The sequence below is a fragment of the Tachysurus fulvidraco genome, chromosome 20, assembly GCF_022655615.1.
Source record: "Tachysurus fulvidraco isolate hzauxx_2018 chromosome 20, HZAU_PFXX_2.0, whole genome shotgun sequence".
Lineage (NCBI taxonomy): Eukaryota > Metazoa > Chordata > Actinopteri > Siluriformes > Bagridae > Tachysurus > Tachysurus fulvidraco.
Window position 1 is genome coordinate 5147092 of NC_062537.1, and position 20448 is coordinate 5167539.

General features: G+C 37.9%; 3 protein-coding genes across 6 annotated transcripts; 2 read left to right on the forward strand and 1 right to left on the reverse strand.

Moving 5' to 3' along the window:
• The first annotated feature begins 6 nt into the window (after positions 1-6).
• polm (polymerase (DNA directed), mu) lies at positions 7-4478 on the forward strand. 3 transcript variants are annotated; one of them, XM_047804916.1, is made up of 11 exons: positions 7-209; positions 298-481; positions 566-664; positions 1008-1178; positions 1255-1326; positions 1412-1532; positions 1669-1822; positions 2102-2204; positions 2807-3076; positions 3161-3244; positions 4071-4478. In XM_047804916.1, the coding sequence occupies exons 1-11, from the start codon at positions 31-33 to the stop codon at positions 4155-4157; spliced, it is 1524 nt and encodes a 507-aa protein (XP_047660872.1). In that variant the 5' UTR covers positions 7-30; the 3' UTR covers positions 4158-4478. The 3 variants fall into 3 exon arrangements, with proteins under 3 accessions (XP_047660872.1, XP_047660873.1, XP_026995414.1); XM_047804917.1 differs by having other exon boundaries at positions 4074-4478; XM_027139613.2 differs by having other exon boundaries at positions 1690-1822.
• Positions 4479-11282: 6804 nt separating this feature from the next.
• Positions 11283-12883, forward strand: ved (ventrally expressed dharma/bozozok antagonist). The gene is made up of 3 exons (XM_027139411.2): positions 11283-11715; positions 12032-12288; positions 12542-12883. Exons 1-3 carry the CDS (start codon positions 11424-11426, stop codon positions 12881-12883), a joined length of 891 nt encoding a protein of 296 aa, XP_026995212.2. The 5' UTR covers positions 11283-11423.
• Positions 12884-14962: 2079 nt separating this feature from the next.
• Positions 14963-20172, reverse strand: LOC113638435 (dual specificity protein phosphatase 26). Of its 2 annotated transcripts, none has more exons than XM_047804474.1 (4): positions 19783-20172; positions 18122-18283; positions 17773-17984; positions 14963-17600 (listed from the first exon to the last, which is right to left on the reverse strand). In XM_047804474.1, the coding sequence occupies exons 1-4, from the start codon at positions 19881-19883 to the stop codon at positions 17398-17400; spliced, it is 678 nt and encodes a 225-aa protein (XP_047660430.1). In that variant the 5' UTR covers positions 19884-20172; the 3' UTR covers positions 14963-17397. The 2 variants fall into 2 exon arrangements, with proteins under 2 accessions (XP_047660430.1, XP_026995428.1); XM_027139627.2 differs by having other exon boundaries at positions 18122-18323; positions 19783-20087.
• Positions 20173-20448: the final 276 nt, after the last annotated feature.

Here is a 20448-nt window from a genome sequence, read left to right on the forward strand (position 1 = left end):
GACTAGCTGGAGAGGAGTGCCACACAGATTATGGTCCCTCTAAAGCGCAGGAAAGTGACTACAGAGCCAACCGTAAGTCATGACAATAAAGCGTGTAAATTTCCTGATGTTGTTATATGCATCCTGGAAAGGAAGATGGGTGCATCCAGAAAGTCCTTCCTGACGCGTCTTGCAAGAAGTAAAGGATTTCTGATTCAAGAGGCTTACAGGTAAGACTTGAAACTGTCCTGTCATCCATATCTTCTGCAATGTCATATATGTATAAACTTATATCTAACATATTGTTTGCTTTTCTAGCTCTTCCACCACTCACCTGGTGTCAGAAAACAACACTGGGGATGAAGTTGACAATTGGATTAAGAAGCAGGAGATAGAAGGAAAAACCTCAACCGACTCAGTCAATCTGTTGGACATCAGCTGGTTGACTGAGAGCATGACGAGTGGAAATCCTGTCCCCATTCAGGAGAGACACAGGTTAAAGGTGATACTTGTAAACCCTTGCATGGGTTAATTTTAAGGGATGTGTGTTCTGTTTTGTGTGTGCTGAGGAGTAATGTTTTTACAGATCAGCATGAAACCTTCCGATTTCACTCCTGCGGTTAAAATGAAGAGTTATGCCTGTCAGAGGAGAACTCCACTGAAGCACCACAACTTATTCCTTACAGTGAGTCCTTTACACTATCTTATGAAACCCTTGCAATGCCTCCATAAACCCGTAGGGGTTCACAAACCCTCTAAATCATGTTTGGTGTCTGATGTTTGTTTCTTTAATATTGCACTCAGGTGGCACATCCTTTCATCAAACCCTAGGTTTGCACTGTGTTCTCAGGTTTCCTCCTACTATCCGTAAAACATGACAATACACGCATTGGCTACTCGGTGCCCTTTAATGGACTGCCATCCCCTCCTGGGTGTATTTCTTGAACACTCAGTGCTCCTGTCATTTTTCACTTCCTTTAAGATCTACTTGCAGTGAAAGCACAATGCTTCTTGATTTTGTTTTGCAGGATGCTCTGGAGACCCTAGCCCAGAATGCAGAGTTTAGTGAGAATGAAGGCAGGAGCGTAGCCTTCCGAAGGTCTGCGTCGGTCTTGAAGGCACTTCCTCATGTTGTGCGCACCATGGACGAATTGAAGGACTTGCCCTGCTTGGGTGAGCATTCACTGAGAGTTATAAAGGTGGGAGATATTTCAGGTTGATGTTCATGTTCATTTAAAATGCTCCATTGTTGATATGAACCTGCCACCCTTTTAGGAGATTTTAGAAGATGGCACATCAAGGGAAGTGGAGTCGACTAGGCTGTCTGAGCAGTTCCAAGCCATGAAGGTTAGCAAATGCCAAATTTCATTGTAGCATCATGTGCTTTTTTTTAATTCTTTTAAAATATATATATTTTGCCACCTAACTTCAGGCACTGACAGGTGTTTTTGGTGTCGGAGTTCGGACTGCTGATCGGTGGTTTAGGGAAGGCCTACGGAGTCCGTTAGAACTCATTCATACAGGACAAAAACTGAACCATGCACAGCAAGCAGGTACAGATAATTGTGCTCAGGAATAAAATAAAAAATAGATTTAATAATTCAGTTTGTCATTTGCCTTTTCACATGCTATTTTGTCTTTTGTTACACATTCTTACACATGCCTTAAAGTGTGTCATGTGTGCTTCAGCTCTCTCTTTCTTACTGTTAGGAGTACAGTATTATAAAGATCTTAACACACCTGTCACTAAAAAGGAGGCTGTGGTCATCAGTGACATTGTAGAGAAGACAGTAAAAGCTGTGCTGCCTGGGGCAATTATTACACTTACAGGAGGATTCAGAAGGTATAAACATACTGTTCATATACTGTATTGCATCAGGTACAGCTGCATAATGGATAAAAATCATTATTTCCTCAATTTTTGAACTCCTCAACACTGATGTTATAGAAAACAGCTTTTGATCAATAAGAGTTGAGAATTTAGCATTGGCTCATTAGTTCCACTTTAGCAAAGCTCAACAATATTCTGATTAATTATCTCTCAGTAATTGAGGAAATTCTTAAAAACACTGTTGCATGTACAACACTAATACATAAATATGTGGATTATAATATGTCCTAGGGGTAAAGAGGTGGGCCATGATGTGGACTTTCTCATCACACACCCAGAGGAGGGGGCAGAAGAAAGGCTGATGCCTAAGATTGTGAATTCTTTGGAGGATCAGGTAGCCAATGATGTTTAAATGCAATGATTGTGTGCTGCAGGTTCATTGTTATGTAATGAGTGTAACTGTATACAACCAGTACTTATATCATTCCCATGATGGTATAGTGATGCCGATATAGATATCAGCTGGAGCTCTTTGTCTTTTTAGGGCCCTCTGTTCCTAGCAAGGTTTGATTTTTAATTGTGTTGAAAATATTAACAAGCCGTTTCGTTCCTTGTTCCTCTAAAAACATAACATGTTCTTCCTGTCCTTTTGGGGTTTCCTTTGCTTTCCTCCTGAATTGTAGGCTGAGTGGCATCTATGTTAATATTGTCCGTTCTGTGTGCATTAATGCTCTGTGATAGGCTTGCACTCCATCCAATGGGATGCACACACAAGTTCCCTACAAATCTGTATACTATAAAGGGAAACATTTGTCTTCAGCTAGTGTCATATTAGATTTTAACTTTAATATGCACCGACTTTAGTGATTTAATGTTTTTAACTTTCTGTATGGGCACAATGATTTGTTTATCTCGTTATTGTGCCATTCTTGCTGTCATTTTGATACCACACATGTTTGGAATTGTTTACCTATAAACATCCGTTGTCATTCCCAGGGTTTGCTGTTGTACCAGAAAACAACTGTGAATTCTTACCTAGAGAGTAAAGACGGACCCGCTCGTCCTGCTAGCAACATGGACCGATTTGAGAGATGCTTCTCTATATTTAAGCTTGAAGTGGATTGTGAAACACACACAGAAGATTCTTCGTGTGACTCCTGCAGTACACGTCACTCAGGGTCTACATGGAGAGCTGTTCGAGTCGATCTTGTGGTCAGTCCTTACAGTCAGTTTGCTTTTGCTACGCTTGGCTGGACTGGATCCAAGGTAAGGTTTATTACTTGGGTGGATCGGTAAAATCCTCCATTAACCTGAATCCACTAAACACACTGAAACCCTTTCCTTATGCAGCTCTTTGAGAGGGAGCTGAGACGCTGGGCCGGACAAGAGAAGGCAATGTCCTTAAGCAGTCACGCACTCTACGACAGCAAGCAAGTAAGCATGTCAAAACAGACATTATGTTTTAATACATACGTAAATCCTAAAAGGAGAGAAGGACACTGTTTCTGCTTTAAGAAGGACAGGGATATTGTAGTCCAAGGCAAAATCACATACTCTCCATTATTGTTCCTGAGTCACGTTATGTTGGGCCAAGTAGGATAAAAGTAAGCTAACAAAACAAAACAAAAGTGCACCAGTTACGTACATTAATGCAAAACTGCAATTGTCCCAAATGACATTGTTTTAAGATGGTTTCGCCTTGTTTTGTCTCAAATGGCTTAAACAAGACTAAATTGTCTGGAACATTTTAAATGTCTACATACAAACTAAGAGTCCCAGTTTTAAAATTGCTGCCTACAGGATCAAATATGCAGTTCCTTATTTCTTTCTTATTAATAATGTTTGTGTGTGTGTTTGTGTGTGTGTGTGTGTGTGTGTGTGTGTGCCTGTAGTACAGCTTTGTAGCCCCAGATCTGAAGAGGCAAAATTTAACCACTGAAAAATTTACTTTAATTCACTTTAAAATTTAAACACTGAAATGTCTTTACTTATCAGATTATATTTAAGCTATGTGGAAAACTTGTGAACATTTGATTGTTCCTTTAATCCTGTGTCAGTAGGTAGTTATGAGATAAGAGATGACCTAAGTTGCTAAGATTTACCTGCCATTTATTTAGTGTTTCTCTTTAACACCGAGATCTTAAGAGTAGGCTAAAACCGCAGTTGTGATAATACTAGCACTTAGAGCAGCCCCAACTGACTTGCATATACATGTTTGCCTGTTGTTCTTTAAATTTCCTAATCTTCCCGTATTCTGTAGCAGCGCTATCTTCGAGCAAACTCCGAAGAGGAAATTTTCACCCATTTGGGCCTGGAGTACATTCCTCCTTCAGAGAGGAACGCATGACACACATCAGTCCGGCCCAGATTTACTTACTACCTCATCTGAACGATCATGACGTAAAAATCATACAACTTGCCTTATTAAAAGTCCACATCACATGCTGTAATTTATCAGAATTAATTCCTGCTTTTATTAAGTAGCTTTTAATGTTAAAGGTTCTTGATTTTATGATTAACTATCAATCATGTTCTTAGTAAATAGTAAATAGTAAATCTGAGTATCATTTAGAATGACAAAAATTGACGTTTGTATTTATTTATCGTGATTTTCTGTATCTTACTGGAGCTAAACCGTGAAAATAAAATTTTTGAACATTTTACGATATTTCATCTGTTTCTTATGAAGGCTTTTTAAGTTCAGATATTCTGTGTAATGTATCAGTAATGAGTTGTATTACAGCTGCCTTTTATTCGCATATGTTATGCCTACGTGCAGTATGCATTTGCAGTAAAGCCACGTGTGTCGGTTTCCACTTATAAGTGCACCTGGTATGTTTTGGCCTCCTTTTTTCAACTGCCATTTTTGACAGCATCTTTAAATCATGGTTCTCTCCATCATCACATTTTAACCCTAACGGTCACCTAATGAAGCTTATATATCTAACAGTAATGTTATAGCTGGTGTTAATACATTTGTTATAGGCTTCTTGTTCTGGTTAAAATAATGTCTGTTGTAGCTTATAGGAGTTATAGTAGGTTTAGTATAGGATTTTATGTTTTGTTCTGGAGCACAAAGCTGTGCTGTATTTTTTTAATTTAAATTTTTACACATTTGTGGTTCAGTTTTTCTGTATTGTTCAGTTCCACTACAGAAAATGTTCCTTTTTTTATCATGACCGCTCCGACATAACCATTTTTAAATATTGCAAATGCTATAAGAAGTCTTATAGTCTGGCTTTTGAGTGTTTCTAGGATTTGTTGAGCCTCATTTATGCATGAAACCAGTCGAAGTGGTTAAAACAGTCATAAACTTCCATCCAGCTTTCGCAAGCGACCTAACTGACGTCCTTTGAACTTCAAAAGCCAGCCTAGCACCTTGTAGCATTCATGACACCACCCTTTAACAGGAAAAGGAAAACCACAAATGTAGCTTTCCCCCTCCCCAGTATAGACTGTCCTGACCCTCTTTTCATATCCCATTCACAAACATGTCAGCAGTTCCTCGGCTCCTACGCAACCTGCTCTGGGAGTTTCGTATGTGGATCCGTGTGAAAGGTGGGGTGGAGGGTGTCAGTGATGCTCAATGGGGCTTAATCCCTTCTTCACACTTTTTTCTTTCCTAGCCCATGAGCGTGAAAGCAAAAGTCTTGTGAATAGGAGACGACAACAGTGTGATGTCTTTGTCATCCAGCAAGGACGGGCAGAAGACGTTAGTCACTTGGAGTCAGCATTCGTCTCTAGCTCAGGGGCCGCAGGTCTGAGTGGATTCAACCTCAAAGCCAGAGTCTTTTCACACACTCCCTCTTTTTGTTTGTCAAATAACCACAGCTTCTTTTTTTTTTTAATGAGACCCACCAGGTTCCCTCTTTAATGTGACTGCTGATTACAATTAATAGGGAAGGGTTAATGGAAGTATTGTAGTCAAAATGATGTGATTTATAAGATGAACTGAAAGTTGGAGGAAAAGGTACAAGGAGACAGGGTCTCATAGGGCTGCTTTTAATTAAACCACGCAATCCTTTTCAGCAGTATTTTATGTAATGTCCTCCATGTCACATGACAAATAATAAATTCTTCCAGTATTCACTGAAAATCTAAAAATCAGTTTTGCTGTTCGGCTTTTAGAGAACAGAGCAAACTTTTCATTGAAATTCTGTAAAGCAAAGCCGATGTTAACAAATAAATAAATAAAGCACATATAATAGAACAGCATTTCGAAATTCTGACTGAAAATGTCTTTTTTTTCCCCTTAATGTCACACCAATGCAGAATACATTAATTAATACACTCACCAAACAACATTTATATTAAAAAAGGAGGAGGTTTTATATGGTACTATATATATATATATAATGTGACATTAACTGGAAACAAAACCTAAGCTCTCCAAGCCAAAAAAAAGGAAAGAAAGAAAGAGAACAGCTGTGATGTGGATGAGATCACACCTTGTGCAACTGTGTATATCAGAACATTACCCTGATTACCCTCTCACATCTAATAAAGCTATACGGGGGTGTTCCCATCCTGTGTGAAATATGACGGCTCCGGGTTGCTCAACAGAAACCCTTAAGTGTCTTCGATCACTGTTTTTGTGGACGAGGGCCAGCCAGGCAGGGAAGGCATGATACGTTTACGTCTCTAACAGGGCAGCAAACAGCACCCATTAGAGATGAAAGGGGATTAGTGAAGGCAATCAAAGGCGATCACGGCTGGAGCCCATTTACTCTAAGAGACTGTCGTCTGTACTGGCTCTAAGGACTGACTGGGAGGGAGGGGGCACCAAATGAGTGACACTTTCATTGCACTGACAAAGTCTAATACTAACAGAGATGCACTACTGCATAATAGATTTACAGAAATAATGACACCAAAGCAACTCTTGAAGAGTCCTAAACTCAACCTGACTGCAACTACTATCGAAACAATCTTCAAATTCAAATGTTATTTGTCACATACACAATTATACATGGTACGACATGTAGTAAAATGCTTTTACGACTGTCCTTGATATAAAAAAGGCAATTAGTAGAGGATAAAAGAAATCTAATAAAGTAAGAAATAAAACTAAAGTACAAAGTAGGTTGATTTAAAGAAGATATAAATATATCATAAATAGAGGTAGTAATTGAATACCGTGTGTGATTGATATATATATGAATCTTGGTATATAATAAAAATTGCTTCTACATTTGCATCTTAATCTATGGAATTAGTTAAATTATAGAGTTAATTTTATTAGTCACATGGAAACCCTTCTTCTCAGGTAGCCTTGAGTCACAAGTGTACAGTTTGAATCAGATTTAAGATTGATTTAGCATGTAAAGCCTATCTGTTTTCTGCATTAAATTAGTCACAACACCTGCTTAGCAGTCTCATTATCCTGACCACACCATATCATCCCAGTAGCAGACAACACATACAGACTATAATCTGCGCTTTGATGGCAAGAGAACGGGGACAGGAGGTGGACACGGCGTCTCCTGCTCCTCCCGTCTGTGCTCCATAAAACCATACTGCTGTCTGTACTGTATCCCTGTCTCACTGTCTTTCTCTATTTCTCGGTATCTCTCTGTGTTACCACTCACTTCAAAGTCATTCCACTTCTTTATCACATCTGACGACCTAAGGAAGCTGGAACCGAGTTGGCGACTGTCCCCCTCTCCACGCATTCCATTTGGGAGTATAGAAACTCCCCTGCAGCGCCCAGGAGAACTCAGCAGCAGATCCAGACAGGCATGAGATCTGGGTTTTGTTGTGGACTTTAACTGAAAGAGCAGGAGAGAGATAGCAGCATAGATATGATGAGAGAGAGTTATCTACCCTTTGAAGTCATAAATAGGGTAAGATAGGTGCTGTTCATTTGAATGATGGAGCAATCTGGGTTTTTTAACATAAAAGAGCAAATCATTTCGTAATAAAGCAAATGACTGGGTGTAGCACATATCACACATGGTCAGTTTTTTTTTATTCAGAACAGGCCTTTTAAACTAGCACTTTATAGCAAGAGTTTTCAAAGCCAAAGAGCCCTTTACCTGTAACAGTAACTTCCAATATTTAAAAATGACAGATTTTGGTGACTTATGTGATATCCAGTCTGTTCCAATCAGCACATTCAGCCAAAATTCTTCTATTCACATCCTTCCAAAGTGGGCACAGCTTTCATAGAATCTTTACTGATAGAAGAAGACTCTTGTGCTCTCAATTTAGCCAATTCAAATAGTTTTCTGCAAAATATCAGTGAATATAAAAAAAATAACTATCACGAAAAACTCATCAAAATCCTAGAGGGACTGAATATTTATAGGTACGTTATGATTAATACAACAAGGTTAAAAACAGTGGGCTAAGAAGTCCACCAGTGTAACGAGTGAAAAATAATTTAGAGACCCCAATTTGAGAATCGTTGCCTTATATTGTCACAGCCTTGTATATATGACATCTAGCAATTAGGTTTTTAATATTGGTTAATATCAATATGTCAATATGCAGCTCTTGGCTAAAACAAGAGCTGCATATATTTCACTATGGGAAAAGTAGAAATACACTAGAGAACTAAAAGTTTATGGGAAGTTGACCATCACACCTATACGTAAGCCTTGCTCAAACTGTTAAAAACATTAGAAGCACACAATTGTATAGGACGTCTTTGTATGCTGTTGCATTACAATTTCCCTTCACTGGAACTAAGAGGCCCAAACATGCTCCAACATGAAAAGGTCCATGTGCACAAAGACAGAGCCCTGACACTACTGAACACCTTTGGGATCAACTGGAATGCTGTCTTGCTCCATGCCTCCTTGCTCAATTTCATTGCTTGACCGACCTCACTAATGCTTTTCTGGCTGAATGAGCACAAATACCCACAGCTCTGCTCCAAAATCCAATAGAAAACCTTAACAGAACAACAATCACATACAGGTGTGATGGTCATATGTTCCCAAACATTTGGCCACATCACGTTGTTTTCTCTAAAATAAAGTACTAATATGACAATATACTCATATCAAATTTGAATTGTATGTATTTATGCGCCCTTAATGTGTAAAGTGGTTAATAGTCTGAAGTGATATAAGGCCACTTCATTTAATTTGAACTTCTTACAATTTAACAAGAACATCAGGATACAGTTTTTACACACATCACATGAGTTATATCATATCATAAACCATTATGTCTTTAAAAAGGATAAAGCCATCTGACAAATGCTGTAAATGTAAATGTAAATGTAAAAAGTCGCTATTTTTGTATACAAAATCCCCTCACATGGCGCCATCATATGTAAGGGGATCAAATCAAATCAATCAATCATTCGATCCCAAACAGTGATGGAGATTGTCATTTGCAATCAGACTGTATTTGGCGTTGTGGTGGTTAATTATATTGATCAATTTAATCCCTGGATAAACATTTAGAGACATTTTAAATCCTACTCAATTGTAAATTGTTAGTGCGTTATTACGCGGCTTTTGTTGGTCACAGTGGCTGTGTTTCATTCACTTTCGGCTAGGGAATAGTGCTGTGTTTATCTGGATGAGAGGTCGGATTGGGCCAGACTGCTGTCTCGGCACTATGTGTAGTGTTTCTGTAATCGGCCATTAACCGCTTACTGGCACTTCAAAGGAGCAGTGGGCTTTGATACCAATACCGACTTAAAGAGTGCATAAAGCAGGGGCCAATGAGGCACATTTACAGCTACTCACTGTGTGTGTGTGTGTGTGTGTGTGTGTGTGTGTGTGTGTGTGTGTGTGTGTGTGTGTGTGTGTGTGTGTGTGTGTGTGTGTGAGTGTGTGTGTGAGTGAGAGAGAGAGAGAGAGAGAGAGAGAGAGAGAGAGAGAGAGAGAGAGAGAGAAAATAATCTTGATCTTTCGGCGGCGCATCTTATATTTTGAGGCTTTGTAAAGGTAATGTTACACAATATTATTTCACAAGTAATAGACTATAAAAAATCAATTAGATTGCTCCGAATATAGTGTTACATGACTCAGTGGAAGGACCGCACAAGGACCACAAACACCCCTGGGTTGTGTGTGCGCTTGCGTGCGTCATCATCATGGGTATGGTTTTTAGAAATGATTTATAGGGATGAAAGGGCATGGATAGAGAAGATAAAAAGATTGCTGTGGACAGACATACAGATAGACAGACAGACAGATAGATAGATAGATAGATAGATAGATAGATAGATAGATAGATAGATAGATAGATAGATAGATAGATAGATAGATAGATAGATAGATAGATAGATAGATAGATAGATAGATCTTAATCTGTAAATCAGGGTTATTTATTATTTACACAGTATATCAAGACATTGCTACCTTGAAACACATATGATGAATATAATCGGGTATATGTAACTTAAAGGCACATAATATACAATAAACAACACCTCTGTTGTCCCAGACACACAAACACACATAGAACACAATACAAAACCAGAGCATAAACAACATAATTATAAATACAAGAATGATCTATTACATACAGTATACTGTATGTAAGTGGTTAAAGAAACATGACAAACACAGTACTATAAAGTAACCAAGGTATTGTAGGAATTAATTATAATTTCGGTTTTGCTTGGATCTATATTTAGGGTAAATTAAGACACAGTCATACACAATTCGGTAAGGGGAAATTATTCAAAAATAGTGCGAGAGAGAGAGAGAGAGAGAGAGAGAGAGAGAGAGAGAGAGAGAGAGAGAGAGAGAGAGAGAGAGAGAGAGAGAGAGACTAGTGCCAATTGCATACAATATAATAAAACTGTAGGATAATTATAAAATAACACAAAACCCCTCAGGACAAATCATTTTTATAACCCACATATTCATAGATATTTAAATGTGTATAATAATAGTTTAGCTATTTGTTAGAGCTATGCAGCCATTTTGGAAACTACAGTATGTTTATTTTTCAATATTTCCTATTTAACTGCAGATGTTCATATTTTTTGATTAGCTATATACCCTATAAAATATTTTTGTTTATATGTCTAAAGAAATAACATCCTCTATACAAGTTTACCAAAAAGATCTTAGAATGACTGTAATCCAAATATAAATTAGCAATAGTTGCAATTTGAATAACTACTCTATATCCAATTTTTTTAAACAATGGAGATCAACTGTTATCAAAGCACGTATAAGAATACGTAAACACAGACAGACGCTCTACCATCAGAGAGGAGACAGGATCAGAGATGGTTTTGGAAGTCGGGAGGGGGATCTTGGTGCATCACCAGACTTACTGGAGCCAGGAATTAATGGGCTCATTCAGAGGCGATTGAGACGTCTTAATTACCACACTTGTGAAAACTCAAGGGGTGGGGAGCAGAGTAGGGAGGATGTTTCCTTTGATCCTGGCCTACAGTCAATTGTAAATGAGCCAGGATTAGCCCTATAAATACCCCAGGACCTGCACTGGAGGTGGTTATCACCTATCCAAAGACAAACAGAACTCTACCTCATTCACTAAGTCTCAGGACTCCACTCTTTAGACAACTCTACTGCCTGTCGATCCAGACCCTGGACCAGGAATCTTAGCAGAAAGAAGCATTTTTATTCATTTTCATTTCCTGGATAATTTTCTTTTTTTCTGGACTACAGGTGGAATGATGAAAGGACACTTTTCTGTCGAATGGCTCTCCCAAAGCAGCCAGAGCAGCGCTAGATCTCCATCAAGCCCTAATGCTGTGAGCTATTCCAGCGCCTGCAGCTCCATGGCCTCTGATAGAGCCAGCACCTCTGGGACTGTTCCAGAAACTCTCCCTGGTTTCTACAGCAGGAGAGTAGATAGCATGGAAACCCAGCCGATCCTGTCTGAGCCAATGGGGCCAACACAAAGCTGCATTACTTTGCCAAAGAAAGAGCCTGGCATGAACAACACTGAGAACCTCCAGCATGGTAAGATCTTAATCAATTACATACATAGTAAAATTACTGTCATTTAAACTGTCAAAAATCTGTTAGGAAGCATTTGATTTTAGCAGTTAAAGCTAAAATTGATAGGTTCTAAAATTGTATTAATTCTAAGAACTAACATTTATGAATATATTAGTAGTAGCTCATGGGTCACTGAAAACGTATAAGCACATTAGCTGCACATTTTTACTTAAATATACTATTTATCTCTTTCTAAAACATTTGTTAATCGGTTTCAAATAAAGAGATAGTTCAAATGGTCTCATTCGATTTCCTTTCCACATTTTCTTCATTCCAGCACCAGAGTTAGGCTTCAGCAGTGGGACAGAGGAGGAAGAGACATCCGGGTATGAGAGTGAAGGCGGGCGTTCTCTCTCACCCATGGCCTCCAAGGAGCCAGCAGCTTCAACGTCCCCTGGTACAGGGCGGCGAGCTAGAACAGCCTTTACAGCTGAACAGATCGAGAGTTTAGAGAGAGCATTCAAGAGGAACGCTTATCTGGGAGCTCAAGACAAAGCTGAGCTGTGCAAGAGGCTCAATCTCTCTGATAAACAGGTGAGCAGTTTTGCCTTAAAGGAGTAGTTTGAGTAGTATCCAGGCTAATATAAGAAGAATAAAATCCTTAATGACATGCTGTTATTAGAATATACTCAACCTAGGGGATGGCAACAACATCCTGGTGTTCATCATGTAATCTTTTATTACATAACTACTGTGAATTGCTAAAAAAAGTGATCTAGCTGTACTGACACACAGGTCATTATGCTGAACAGGGTCATTTTAAACTAATTACTATGTCACCCCACAGATCAGGAACTGGTTTCAGAACAGACGAATGAAGCTGAAAAGGACGGTGCAGGATGCCCTAGCACATGCCTGTCAAGCTAATGTGGCATCACAGCTCATGCATTTTCCAGAGCTCCAATCCTTCAGACCGGCACCTTACCCGAGTTACTACCCAGCACAAGAGGGCCCGAGTCCTTACATGTGCCCCCCAAACATCCATTACACCCCTTCTGTTGTACCAACTCTGTCTGCCAATGCTCTCTACCAATACAGATGTCCTCAGGGTCTTCCTGTGGCCCCTAACAACCCAGCTCTCATGCAGCCGTACCAGCCATACTCTCACCAGTACTTCAGCTCACAATGAACATGCTGATTTGAGCCACATGGACTTCAGATTAATCTGTTTTAATGAAGCATGTCCTCTCAATTTTGTGATGCAGGGTGGATTGCAATAATGAATGTATTTTTTTCTCACACTGTTGAATATTTAAGACACAATTGTAAATGCTTAAATCTGTAAAGATATATTTTGTTCATGTTTATATGTATAATAAATGTTTATCTGTTTATTTGGATTTCAGTTTGGTCCTTAGACATGTTTTACTGCATTTATAAATATAGTATAGTACAATGATCCAAAACCAAATTGAACTTAATGCAGAATGTGCATGATGTACAAAGTTAATTGTAAACCTTCTGTCACCTATGATATACATGAAGTTATTCCACAAGTGCTGCTGAATTCTCAGGGCTGAATTTTTTGTAACATGTTAATAATATGCTATTGATTTGACACTAACTAAAGAAATCTCTTCAGTTTTTAATTTTCAGTGGCTGTGGTCTCAATCATTGTAAAATGAGTCAAAATCATAATTACAATGACTATTTAAACCCAATAACCTTAGTATGAGTATAAAAGTAATTAAAGCCAGTGCTGGAATGAAACAACAGCAGAAACACAATATTTAAGAAAAGTCTTTATGTATAAATCTGATGAACGTGTTGCAGAAATACATTGAGAATGCACACTTGTGCCTTTGTTAACACTGTTAATTCTTTGTGTACAAAATAGCCAGACAAAAAGATAAAACATAAAACAAATGCCCTGAAAATACTGACTGACAAAACTGCTTTCTGTACAGGTTTCTGTTGGCCCTTCTTTCCAATCAGAGACTTGTGAATGTGAGTAATCACACCTGTAGGGACACAAGAAAACACACAAGAATGTAAATAAATTACTTACATGGGTAATCAGTCTTGAAACAAGTACAGAAATGGCACCGCTATGATTAGGACGGCAATGCAGTGTTTAATCAAATAATCTCGTTGTCTCTTAAAATAATAATCTACATAACCCACAATAGCTTTACTTCTCTTCAACAATTAACAAGCTACAGGTCTAATGACAGAGTTCATAAATAAACCCAGTTCAGCTTGTAATAAATAACAGTAACATAAACAACTCAGCACATAACGACAAAATTTCCACAGGTTAAAAATATTTTTAATGGGTGGTGAAGATTGCATTTTTGTGTGGAAAAAAATACGTTATAATTAGCCAACTAATTGGCCAACCAGAGTATAGAAGATTTAGGTAAATAATAACATATTCCGTGAATGTAACAGACGTACTGTCGTAAGTTAGTTAGTTACTTAGTTAGTTAAAACGAACTGGGATCAGCTTAGCAGGCTAACTAGTTAACGTATCAGATAGCTGATATCCTGAGCTATAGCTGGAGATTAACATATTTGTAGGGCGAAGAAAATTGGGCGTAATGATATGCAACTCGTACTATGGCACCGATAGAGAGTTAACCAAATCGGAGCGTTTTAAGCAACACACACACACACACACACACACACACACACACACACACACACACACACACACACACACACACACACACACACACACACGCCTGCTGGTAGAGTGGTGCACTACATAGGGGCATTGGAAGATATCTTGTCATATGCTAAATGGCCAAAGGTTTCTGGACACCTGTCATTACTGTAAATGAGCCATTGGCCTTCTCCAAAGTGGTGCCACAAAGATGGAAGCACATAATTGTATAGGATGTGTTTGTATGCTTAGCATAAAAATGTGCAACTGCTATGTGGATGTGACTTCCTGTAGTCAGGTTATTTGTGTGCATTTAATTGGTTTCACAGGTTTTGCAAGATTACTCGTACCCATGTAAAAGAACTTTAGGTAAACAAGAAATGGTCAGAGGCAACAGCACACTTCAAGTAGACAAGCAAACAAATGTCACAAATGTTCATGTATCTATTTAATATTATGTATCTATTTAATATTTATGTATCTATATTAATATTAATATTAACTTTTGTATTTTTCTTCAGTTATTAATTAAAATCATTAAGTGCATCATTAATAAATACAAATACAACATAAAAAACACAATGAACAGTTTGTATTTGGTCTTGTTTTTATTTCTGTTTTATTTCATAGACTGTGGAATTGAAAAACAAAACAAAAAATCTGCCAAAAAGAATTCAAGTATCAATATAACCAATGTCCATTATAGTGGTAGGATAGAAAAAGGAGAACATGAGCACAGAACATGAAATACAGTTTGGCAAATCATAAATGGACACGAACAAACAGATTACATATTATAATATATTTCACACTTCAATTTGAATTAAATGCAATCCTGTCATCAACAATTTGCAGCTATGAAATGCATAAAAATAAGTACGTACATATTAATGGAACGTTCTTATTGTTCTTCCTATTTTATAAATTATGATTTTTTTCGCACCTTCGGTTATATTTGTTATTGTCATCATCCCTCATCAAGATGATTAAAAATCTTATAGTAAAAATCCCAGCCAATGTATTTTGTAGAATCAGATGAATGGTTTTTACACAGAAGGTGTTTTCATCAACAACGTGGGCAGTGCATTTTGACAGATGTTGCTGGTTTCATAATCATTTATAACAGTACTTAGCTGCTGTAGGATGATAAACGTGACATTAACGTTTGGATGGTACAAGTTATGAAGTAGTAGAGCCTGTCACTCAAATTTTTTTAAGGTTGATTTTGTAGTTGTACATATTGTGTCATGATACCATAAATGTTACCAACAATGTTACAGAACCATTCACAAGACACCTCAAATCAAAATACAGTATACAGTACATAATCACGTTTCTAATTCTTGGTAAGCTAATTCTAATACTAAACACCTTGGTATCACACCCAGGTTATTCACACCACACAGTTATGGCTTAGTGGCAAATGATTACCAATGCAGCATGTTACAAATACTGACACTATTGAGGTATTTATTACTTATGAATTTAGAAATACCTATGCTTGTATATGTATACACATACACACAGAGTATAAGCACTACTCTATGAAATCTGTTTCTCTTTTAGATCTTAGAGTGTAGAGAAACTATAGACAAATAAGACACAATTTGGTGTGCAGTATTGTTCCTCTTATTGAAGTTTTTGTGGTCCCGATTTAAAAAATTTGCCATACAAACAAAGTTAGAAACAATACACTAAAACCATACCTTAAATGATTCTCCATTAGGTGAGTCACATAATAACACTTTCATATGCAAACACTGTATAATAATAGCCTAATACTTTATACTACATAAAATACCACTTGTTAAGGCAGGACAAATGTTAGTGTAGGTGGACAAAATTGAAGGTTTTGTAAAATTCTTTGATAATTTATATGTTCTGTTGACTACAAAATCCTAATTATCAGAAATGAATGTAAAAACAGATGCATCTTTGATGTTCCTGCAGTTCTAGTAAACTGCATGAACTCATACAAAATGGGCCAAGTCACTGCTACATGAGGAGCCACCTAACACAAGATGGCTGCATAAAGTCTGTGTAAATATTTTGTCAAACATGAGGTCATGTTTAACTACTAACCTTAATCTTTAAAAAAATGACATTTGAGAAAAGGAGCTTAAAATAAGCAGCTTATTAGCATATATTGTATGTTGCAAGAATCGCGCCAACATAGTGGAATGGTGTCTCTTGACTGTTTGTACTAATCTGAATCCACTGAACCTGTTCAGGCTGCCAGCTTCACTCTGATAACCAGCCAAAAATCAGAAGCTTGTTTCTCTAAAATACAGCATTCATACTCATAGCATCGAACTATAGCTGGATGTGCACCAATTATTCCTTCACTGTTTCTTGTTTGCTTTGGGATTTGACTTATAGTGGCTTGTATAAGTATTCACCTTCTATGGACTTACTCCTTATCGACAAACAGACCTTTGGTGAACAGCCTTCACTAGAGACCTCTAGAGGCGTGGCTGTGCCTTTCTATACATATAATCAAACCCTGACTGATGCTTTGACAGAATTTTGGCTTGAATGTTTAGTAAACTCTGAGGTCTTCCAAAAAATTGAGATGTGATACCTTAATTGCAAATAGGTCAGCTCTATTCAACAGGCAACTGGTTTCACAACAGTGGGGTGAATATTTATGCAATCACAACCCTTTACCAGTTTTGTTGATTTTCTCTATTTTGTGTAGATTCTTGACAATAATCTCAAATGTGTTCAAATGATGAATATTCTCAAAATTCAGTTCCAGGTTAGAACACTATGGAGAACTTCAATGGGGGTGAATACTTATACGAGCCCACTTCAAGAAAAGTGAAACCAAACCGGTAAAAGGAGGTCAGTGATGTGGTCATTTGAAAAAAATGTCAGGGTTGACGCTGAATAAGGCAGTATGCACACCTCAAGAGGTCTTAATGTAGCAAGGCATCTCTACTGATCACAGAACAACAGTATGAAAAATGGTACTACATGCACACACATTGGCCAAGGCAATGGGTTTGGAGATGGGTGTCCAGAGTTTACCGGTGGTTTCAGGTTGTCTTTCGACTGGCGCGAAGTATGCTGTCTAGGCCACTGAGCTGCCGGAGAAAGCCTCGGTTAGGGATGACACCTCGGTGGTCCTTGACTGTCTTAATGGCTTCTACAAGGGTCATGTTCTGTCGAATCATAAGGTAGGCCAGCACTAGTGTAGCTGAACGACTAACCCCTACTGCACAGTGCACAAGCACCGTTCCTGTAAAGCCAAATATATACTATATAAATTGAAGAACAGTTTATAGCTTCTCAATTTTTGGGTTGTGACCCCATGTGGCAAATGTAGCAGGGATCGCAGTAGATTTACCAACCATTATTGATAATGTAGTTATACTCAAAATGCTGTCAAGTTAATCAATATTCAGCCTTACCTCCCATGTTGAGAGCTTTGTGAATGAATTCTGCAGCAGGGTAGAAGTTGACACTCATGTCAAAGGAGGGAGAGTCGTGGGCCTCAATGCCATGGTAGGTGATATTCATTCCGTCGTAGTTCTCCGCACCACCCCGCCATTTGCTCTGTGCACAATTGAGGATGTGCGTGATCCCAAGTTTTATAAGTTCCTGGCGGTTTGAGGCAATGTCCCTGAAAGATTTTTTGTTGGCAAAAAACAGGTGGTTATGTAATATGGTGTTATATATCATGAGGGTACAAATGTGAGGTACAGAAGTACAAATCCAAACCATTTACTTTCAGAAAGTTGAGAAGAATAAAGTACTCACTGGTCTCCAATATAAAGTCTTGGCCAAACCTCGTCAGCATGATTACAAGCTGTTTTTCCTGTGTACAGGAGACGCTCAAGTTCGGTGATGCTCAATACTGGAGACCCTTTTTCTGAATCCCTTCTGCTAGGAGACCTTGAATTGCTTCGTGATCGGGAGAATCTAGACATAAATGCCATCTGTGCTGTTTATTAATGGGGTTCTGTAGAAAAATAAAGAACATTTCATACAACTGAGCATTTTTGGGCCTTGAGCACATGATCTTTGAGTGATGGACACACATCCTAAGCACTAAGCTAACACTCCCCTCAGTAGTGTTTCCTCAGTTGAAAAGATAATCTCAGAGTCATTAATTCCTGCTCTCAGCACATGGTGACGCTCTTGACACCACAAGCACTGCTGTCATGTCATCATGAGCTTTCATTAATGTTGTCAAGCGTCATTGCTTTGTTACAGTCCTGCTTTCACCTTTGCCCTGTAATTGGTTATCGTCCTTCAGCGTTCACCTGTTCATTGTTTGTTTCTTGTTTGGTTTGTATATTATGTTGTGTTGTAATATTTTTGTAAAGCCTTTATTATTGTGTTATTGTTCCTGTCTTATGATTTTGATGTAGTTGCATATCTGTGCTCTGAACCCTTCTTGCTCTCACACACAGTGAGTTTACACACTTTTATCTCTCTTTCACACATTGCTTTTTTTTTCTATAAAAAATTTATTGTGTTAAAAAAATATTTGAAATCAAGCATAAAAATCAATTAATTCCTGTTCTAATAAAGTCAACAAGTGTGAAACCATTTTGAACTAAAAAACATCATAAGCTCAAAATATTGAATATTGACCATGTATAAAAGCTGGTCCATGTATTATTCAATAATTCATGTTTTTATACTTGTTTTCATGAGTGTGAAAGAGAACATGTGAATTGAGACGGCCTTCGTGAATATTCTACTGTGTGTACAGTAGGTGCTGTGCATATTCAGTGATTTACATGATACATCTAATGCATTTCCAGGAAATAATCATCTGGAGATGTTTAAGTCTGCAAAGTGCATCTCCCACAACAATCAAGTCAGTATTGATCAGTTGCGTAGTCCCAGGTGAGATAAGATTACATTTCTTTCTGATTTAGTAGAACTGACTTTAGAATTCTGAAGGATGGAAATGGAGACAATGTATTTTCATAAAACAATATACTGTATATAAACACAGCTCTTCTTCATCTTATTGTGTGCTGCTGGAAAGCTGTTTTGTTCTGCAGTGCAAGGGTTTAAAAAAAATATAATGAGCAAAACATGTATATCAATAAAATGATGAACTTTTCATTTCATTTCATTGATAGTGGATCCTCATGAGATCATCTGCATGGATGATTTGATAATATATATATTTTTTAATGAATGATCTATTTTATGTTAAATATAAACAAATAAGAAACATGACTACACAGTGTATGCCAGGAGCACACTGGATTTTTTCATAATAATAATTAAAAAAAAAGATTAAAAAAGGCTCATAATTGTCCCTCGGTTATAATCAGCTGGATTCCAACATCTGGCAATCGAAATAATCGAATTTAATAGCAGGGCTCATAGGACAGACACCATAACGCTTATTGTTTATTGTAGGAGGTGGACAGACAGAATGTCTGAAACCATCTTACCTTCCATCCACTGCTGTTTCCAAACACACGACAAAAATCGCGCTTTGTTCGCTCGTGCTTTCCGATTCTGAATATCCTTTATGAATAAATGGATCCGACATATTTTAGTGACTCATATTGGACTGCGTAATGAGTGTCATTGCAGCCTGTAGAGGAGAAGCAGCACGGAACGCCCACTTCATGCACGTTCACATACGACTTAAAGCAACCACACGGGGCACTTACACGTCCAGCACCGCGCACTGAGCCTGTCTCAAAGTGTACATGCGTAAGGGATGGATTACAGAAGCATTTCAGCAGATATTTATGAATCAAGCTTTCCAACTACAGAAACTGTTGTAATCCTTCATGGTAAATCCACCCACCATGAAACACTTGCAGATCAATATTTGCAATCAACATACAATGCAATGCATCATGCATCATATTGTCTTGGAATTTTTAGACCAACGTTGTTGGATTTCTTATTAATATTCTGAGTGAACATCCTGTACGACCATGATGGTTTGCCTGGAAATACAGGTCTTTAACTGCAACTACAAACTGGTAGAAATTGCATGCGAACTGGTGTTATTCCACCCAACAAAACAGTAGTTCTATTGTCCTGCCTGGTTAGCATGAACTGCCCTGGGTATTTATTGTATGTTTTGTCTAACATTGTTGTGC

Coding starts and splice junctions, on each gene's coding strand:
- LOC113638435 (XM_047804474.1), bottom strand. CDS start 19,883: ATGTCGGATCCATTTATTCATAAAGGATATTCAGAATCGGAAAGCACG. Junction 17,985..18,121: donor AGACTTTATATTGGAGACCA/GTGAGTACTTTA, acceptor AAAATCTTTCAG/GGACATTGCCTCAAACCGCC. Junction 17,601..17,772: donor CAAAGCTCTCAACATGGGAG/GTAAGGCTGAAT, acceptor TTGGCTTTACAG/GAACGGTGCTTGTGCACTGT.
- polm (XM_047804916.1), top strand. CDS start 31: ATGGTCCCTCTAAAGCGCAGGAAAGTGACTACAGAGCCAACCGTAAGT. Junction 1,327..1,411: donor AGCAGTTCCAAGCCATGAAG/GTTAGCAAATGC, acceptor ACCTAACTTCAG/GCACTGACAGGTGTTTTTGG. Junction 3,077..3,160: donor TTGGCTGGACTGGATCCAAG/GTAAGGTTTATT, acceptor TTCCTTATGCAG/CTCTTTGAGAGGGAGCTGAG.
- ved (XM_027139411.2), top strand. CDS start 11,424: ATGATGAAAGGACACTTTTCTGTCGAATGGCTCTCCCAAAGCAGCCAG. Junction 11,716..12,031: donor CACTGAGAACCTCCAGCATG/GTAAGATCTTAA, acceptor TCTTCATTCCAG/CACCAGAGTTAGGCTTCAGC. Junction 12,289..12,541: donor TCAATCTCTCTGATAAACAG/GTGAGCAGTTTT, acceptor GTCACCCCACAG/ATCAGGAACTGGTTTCAGAA.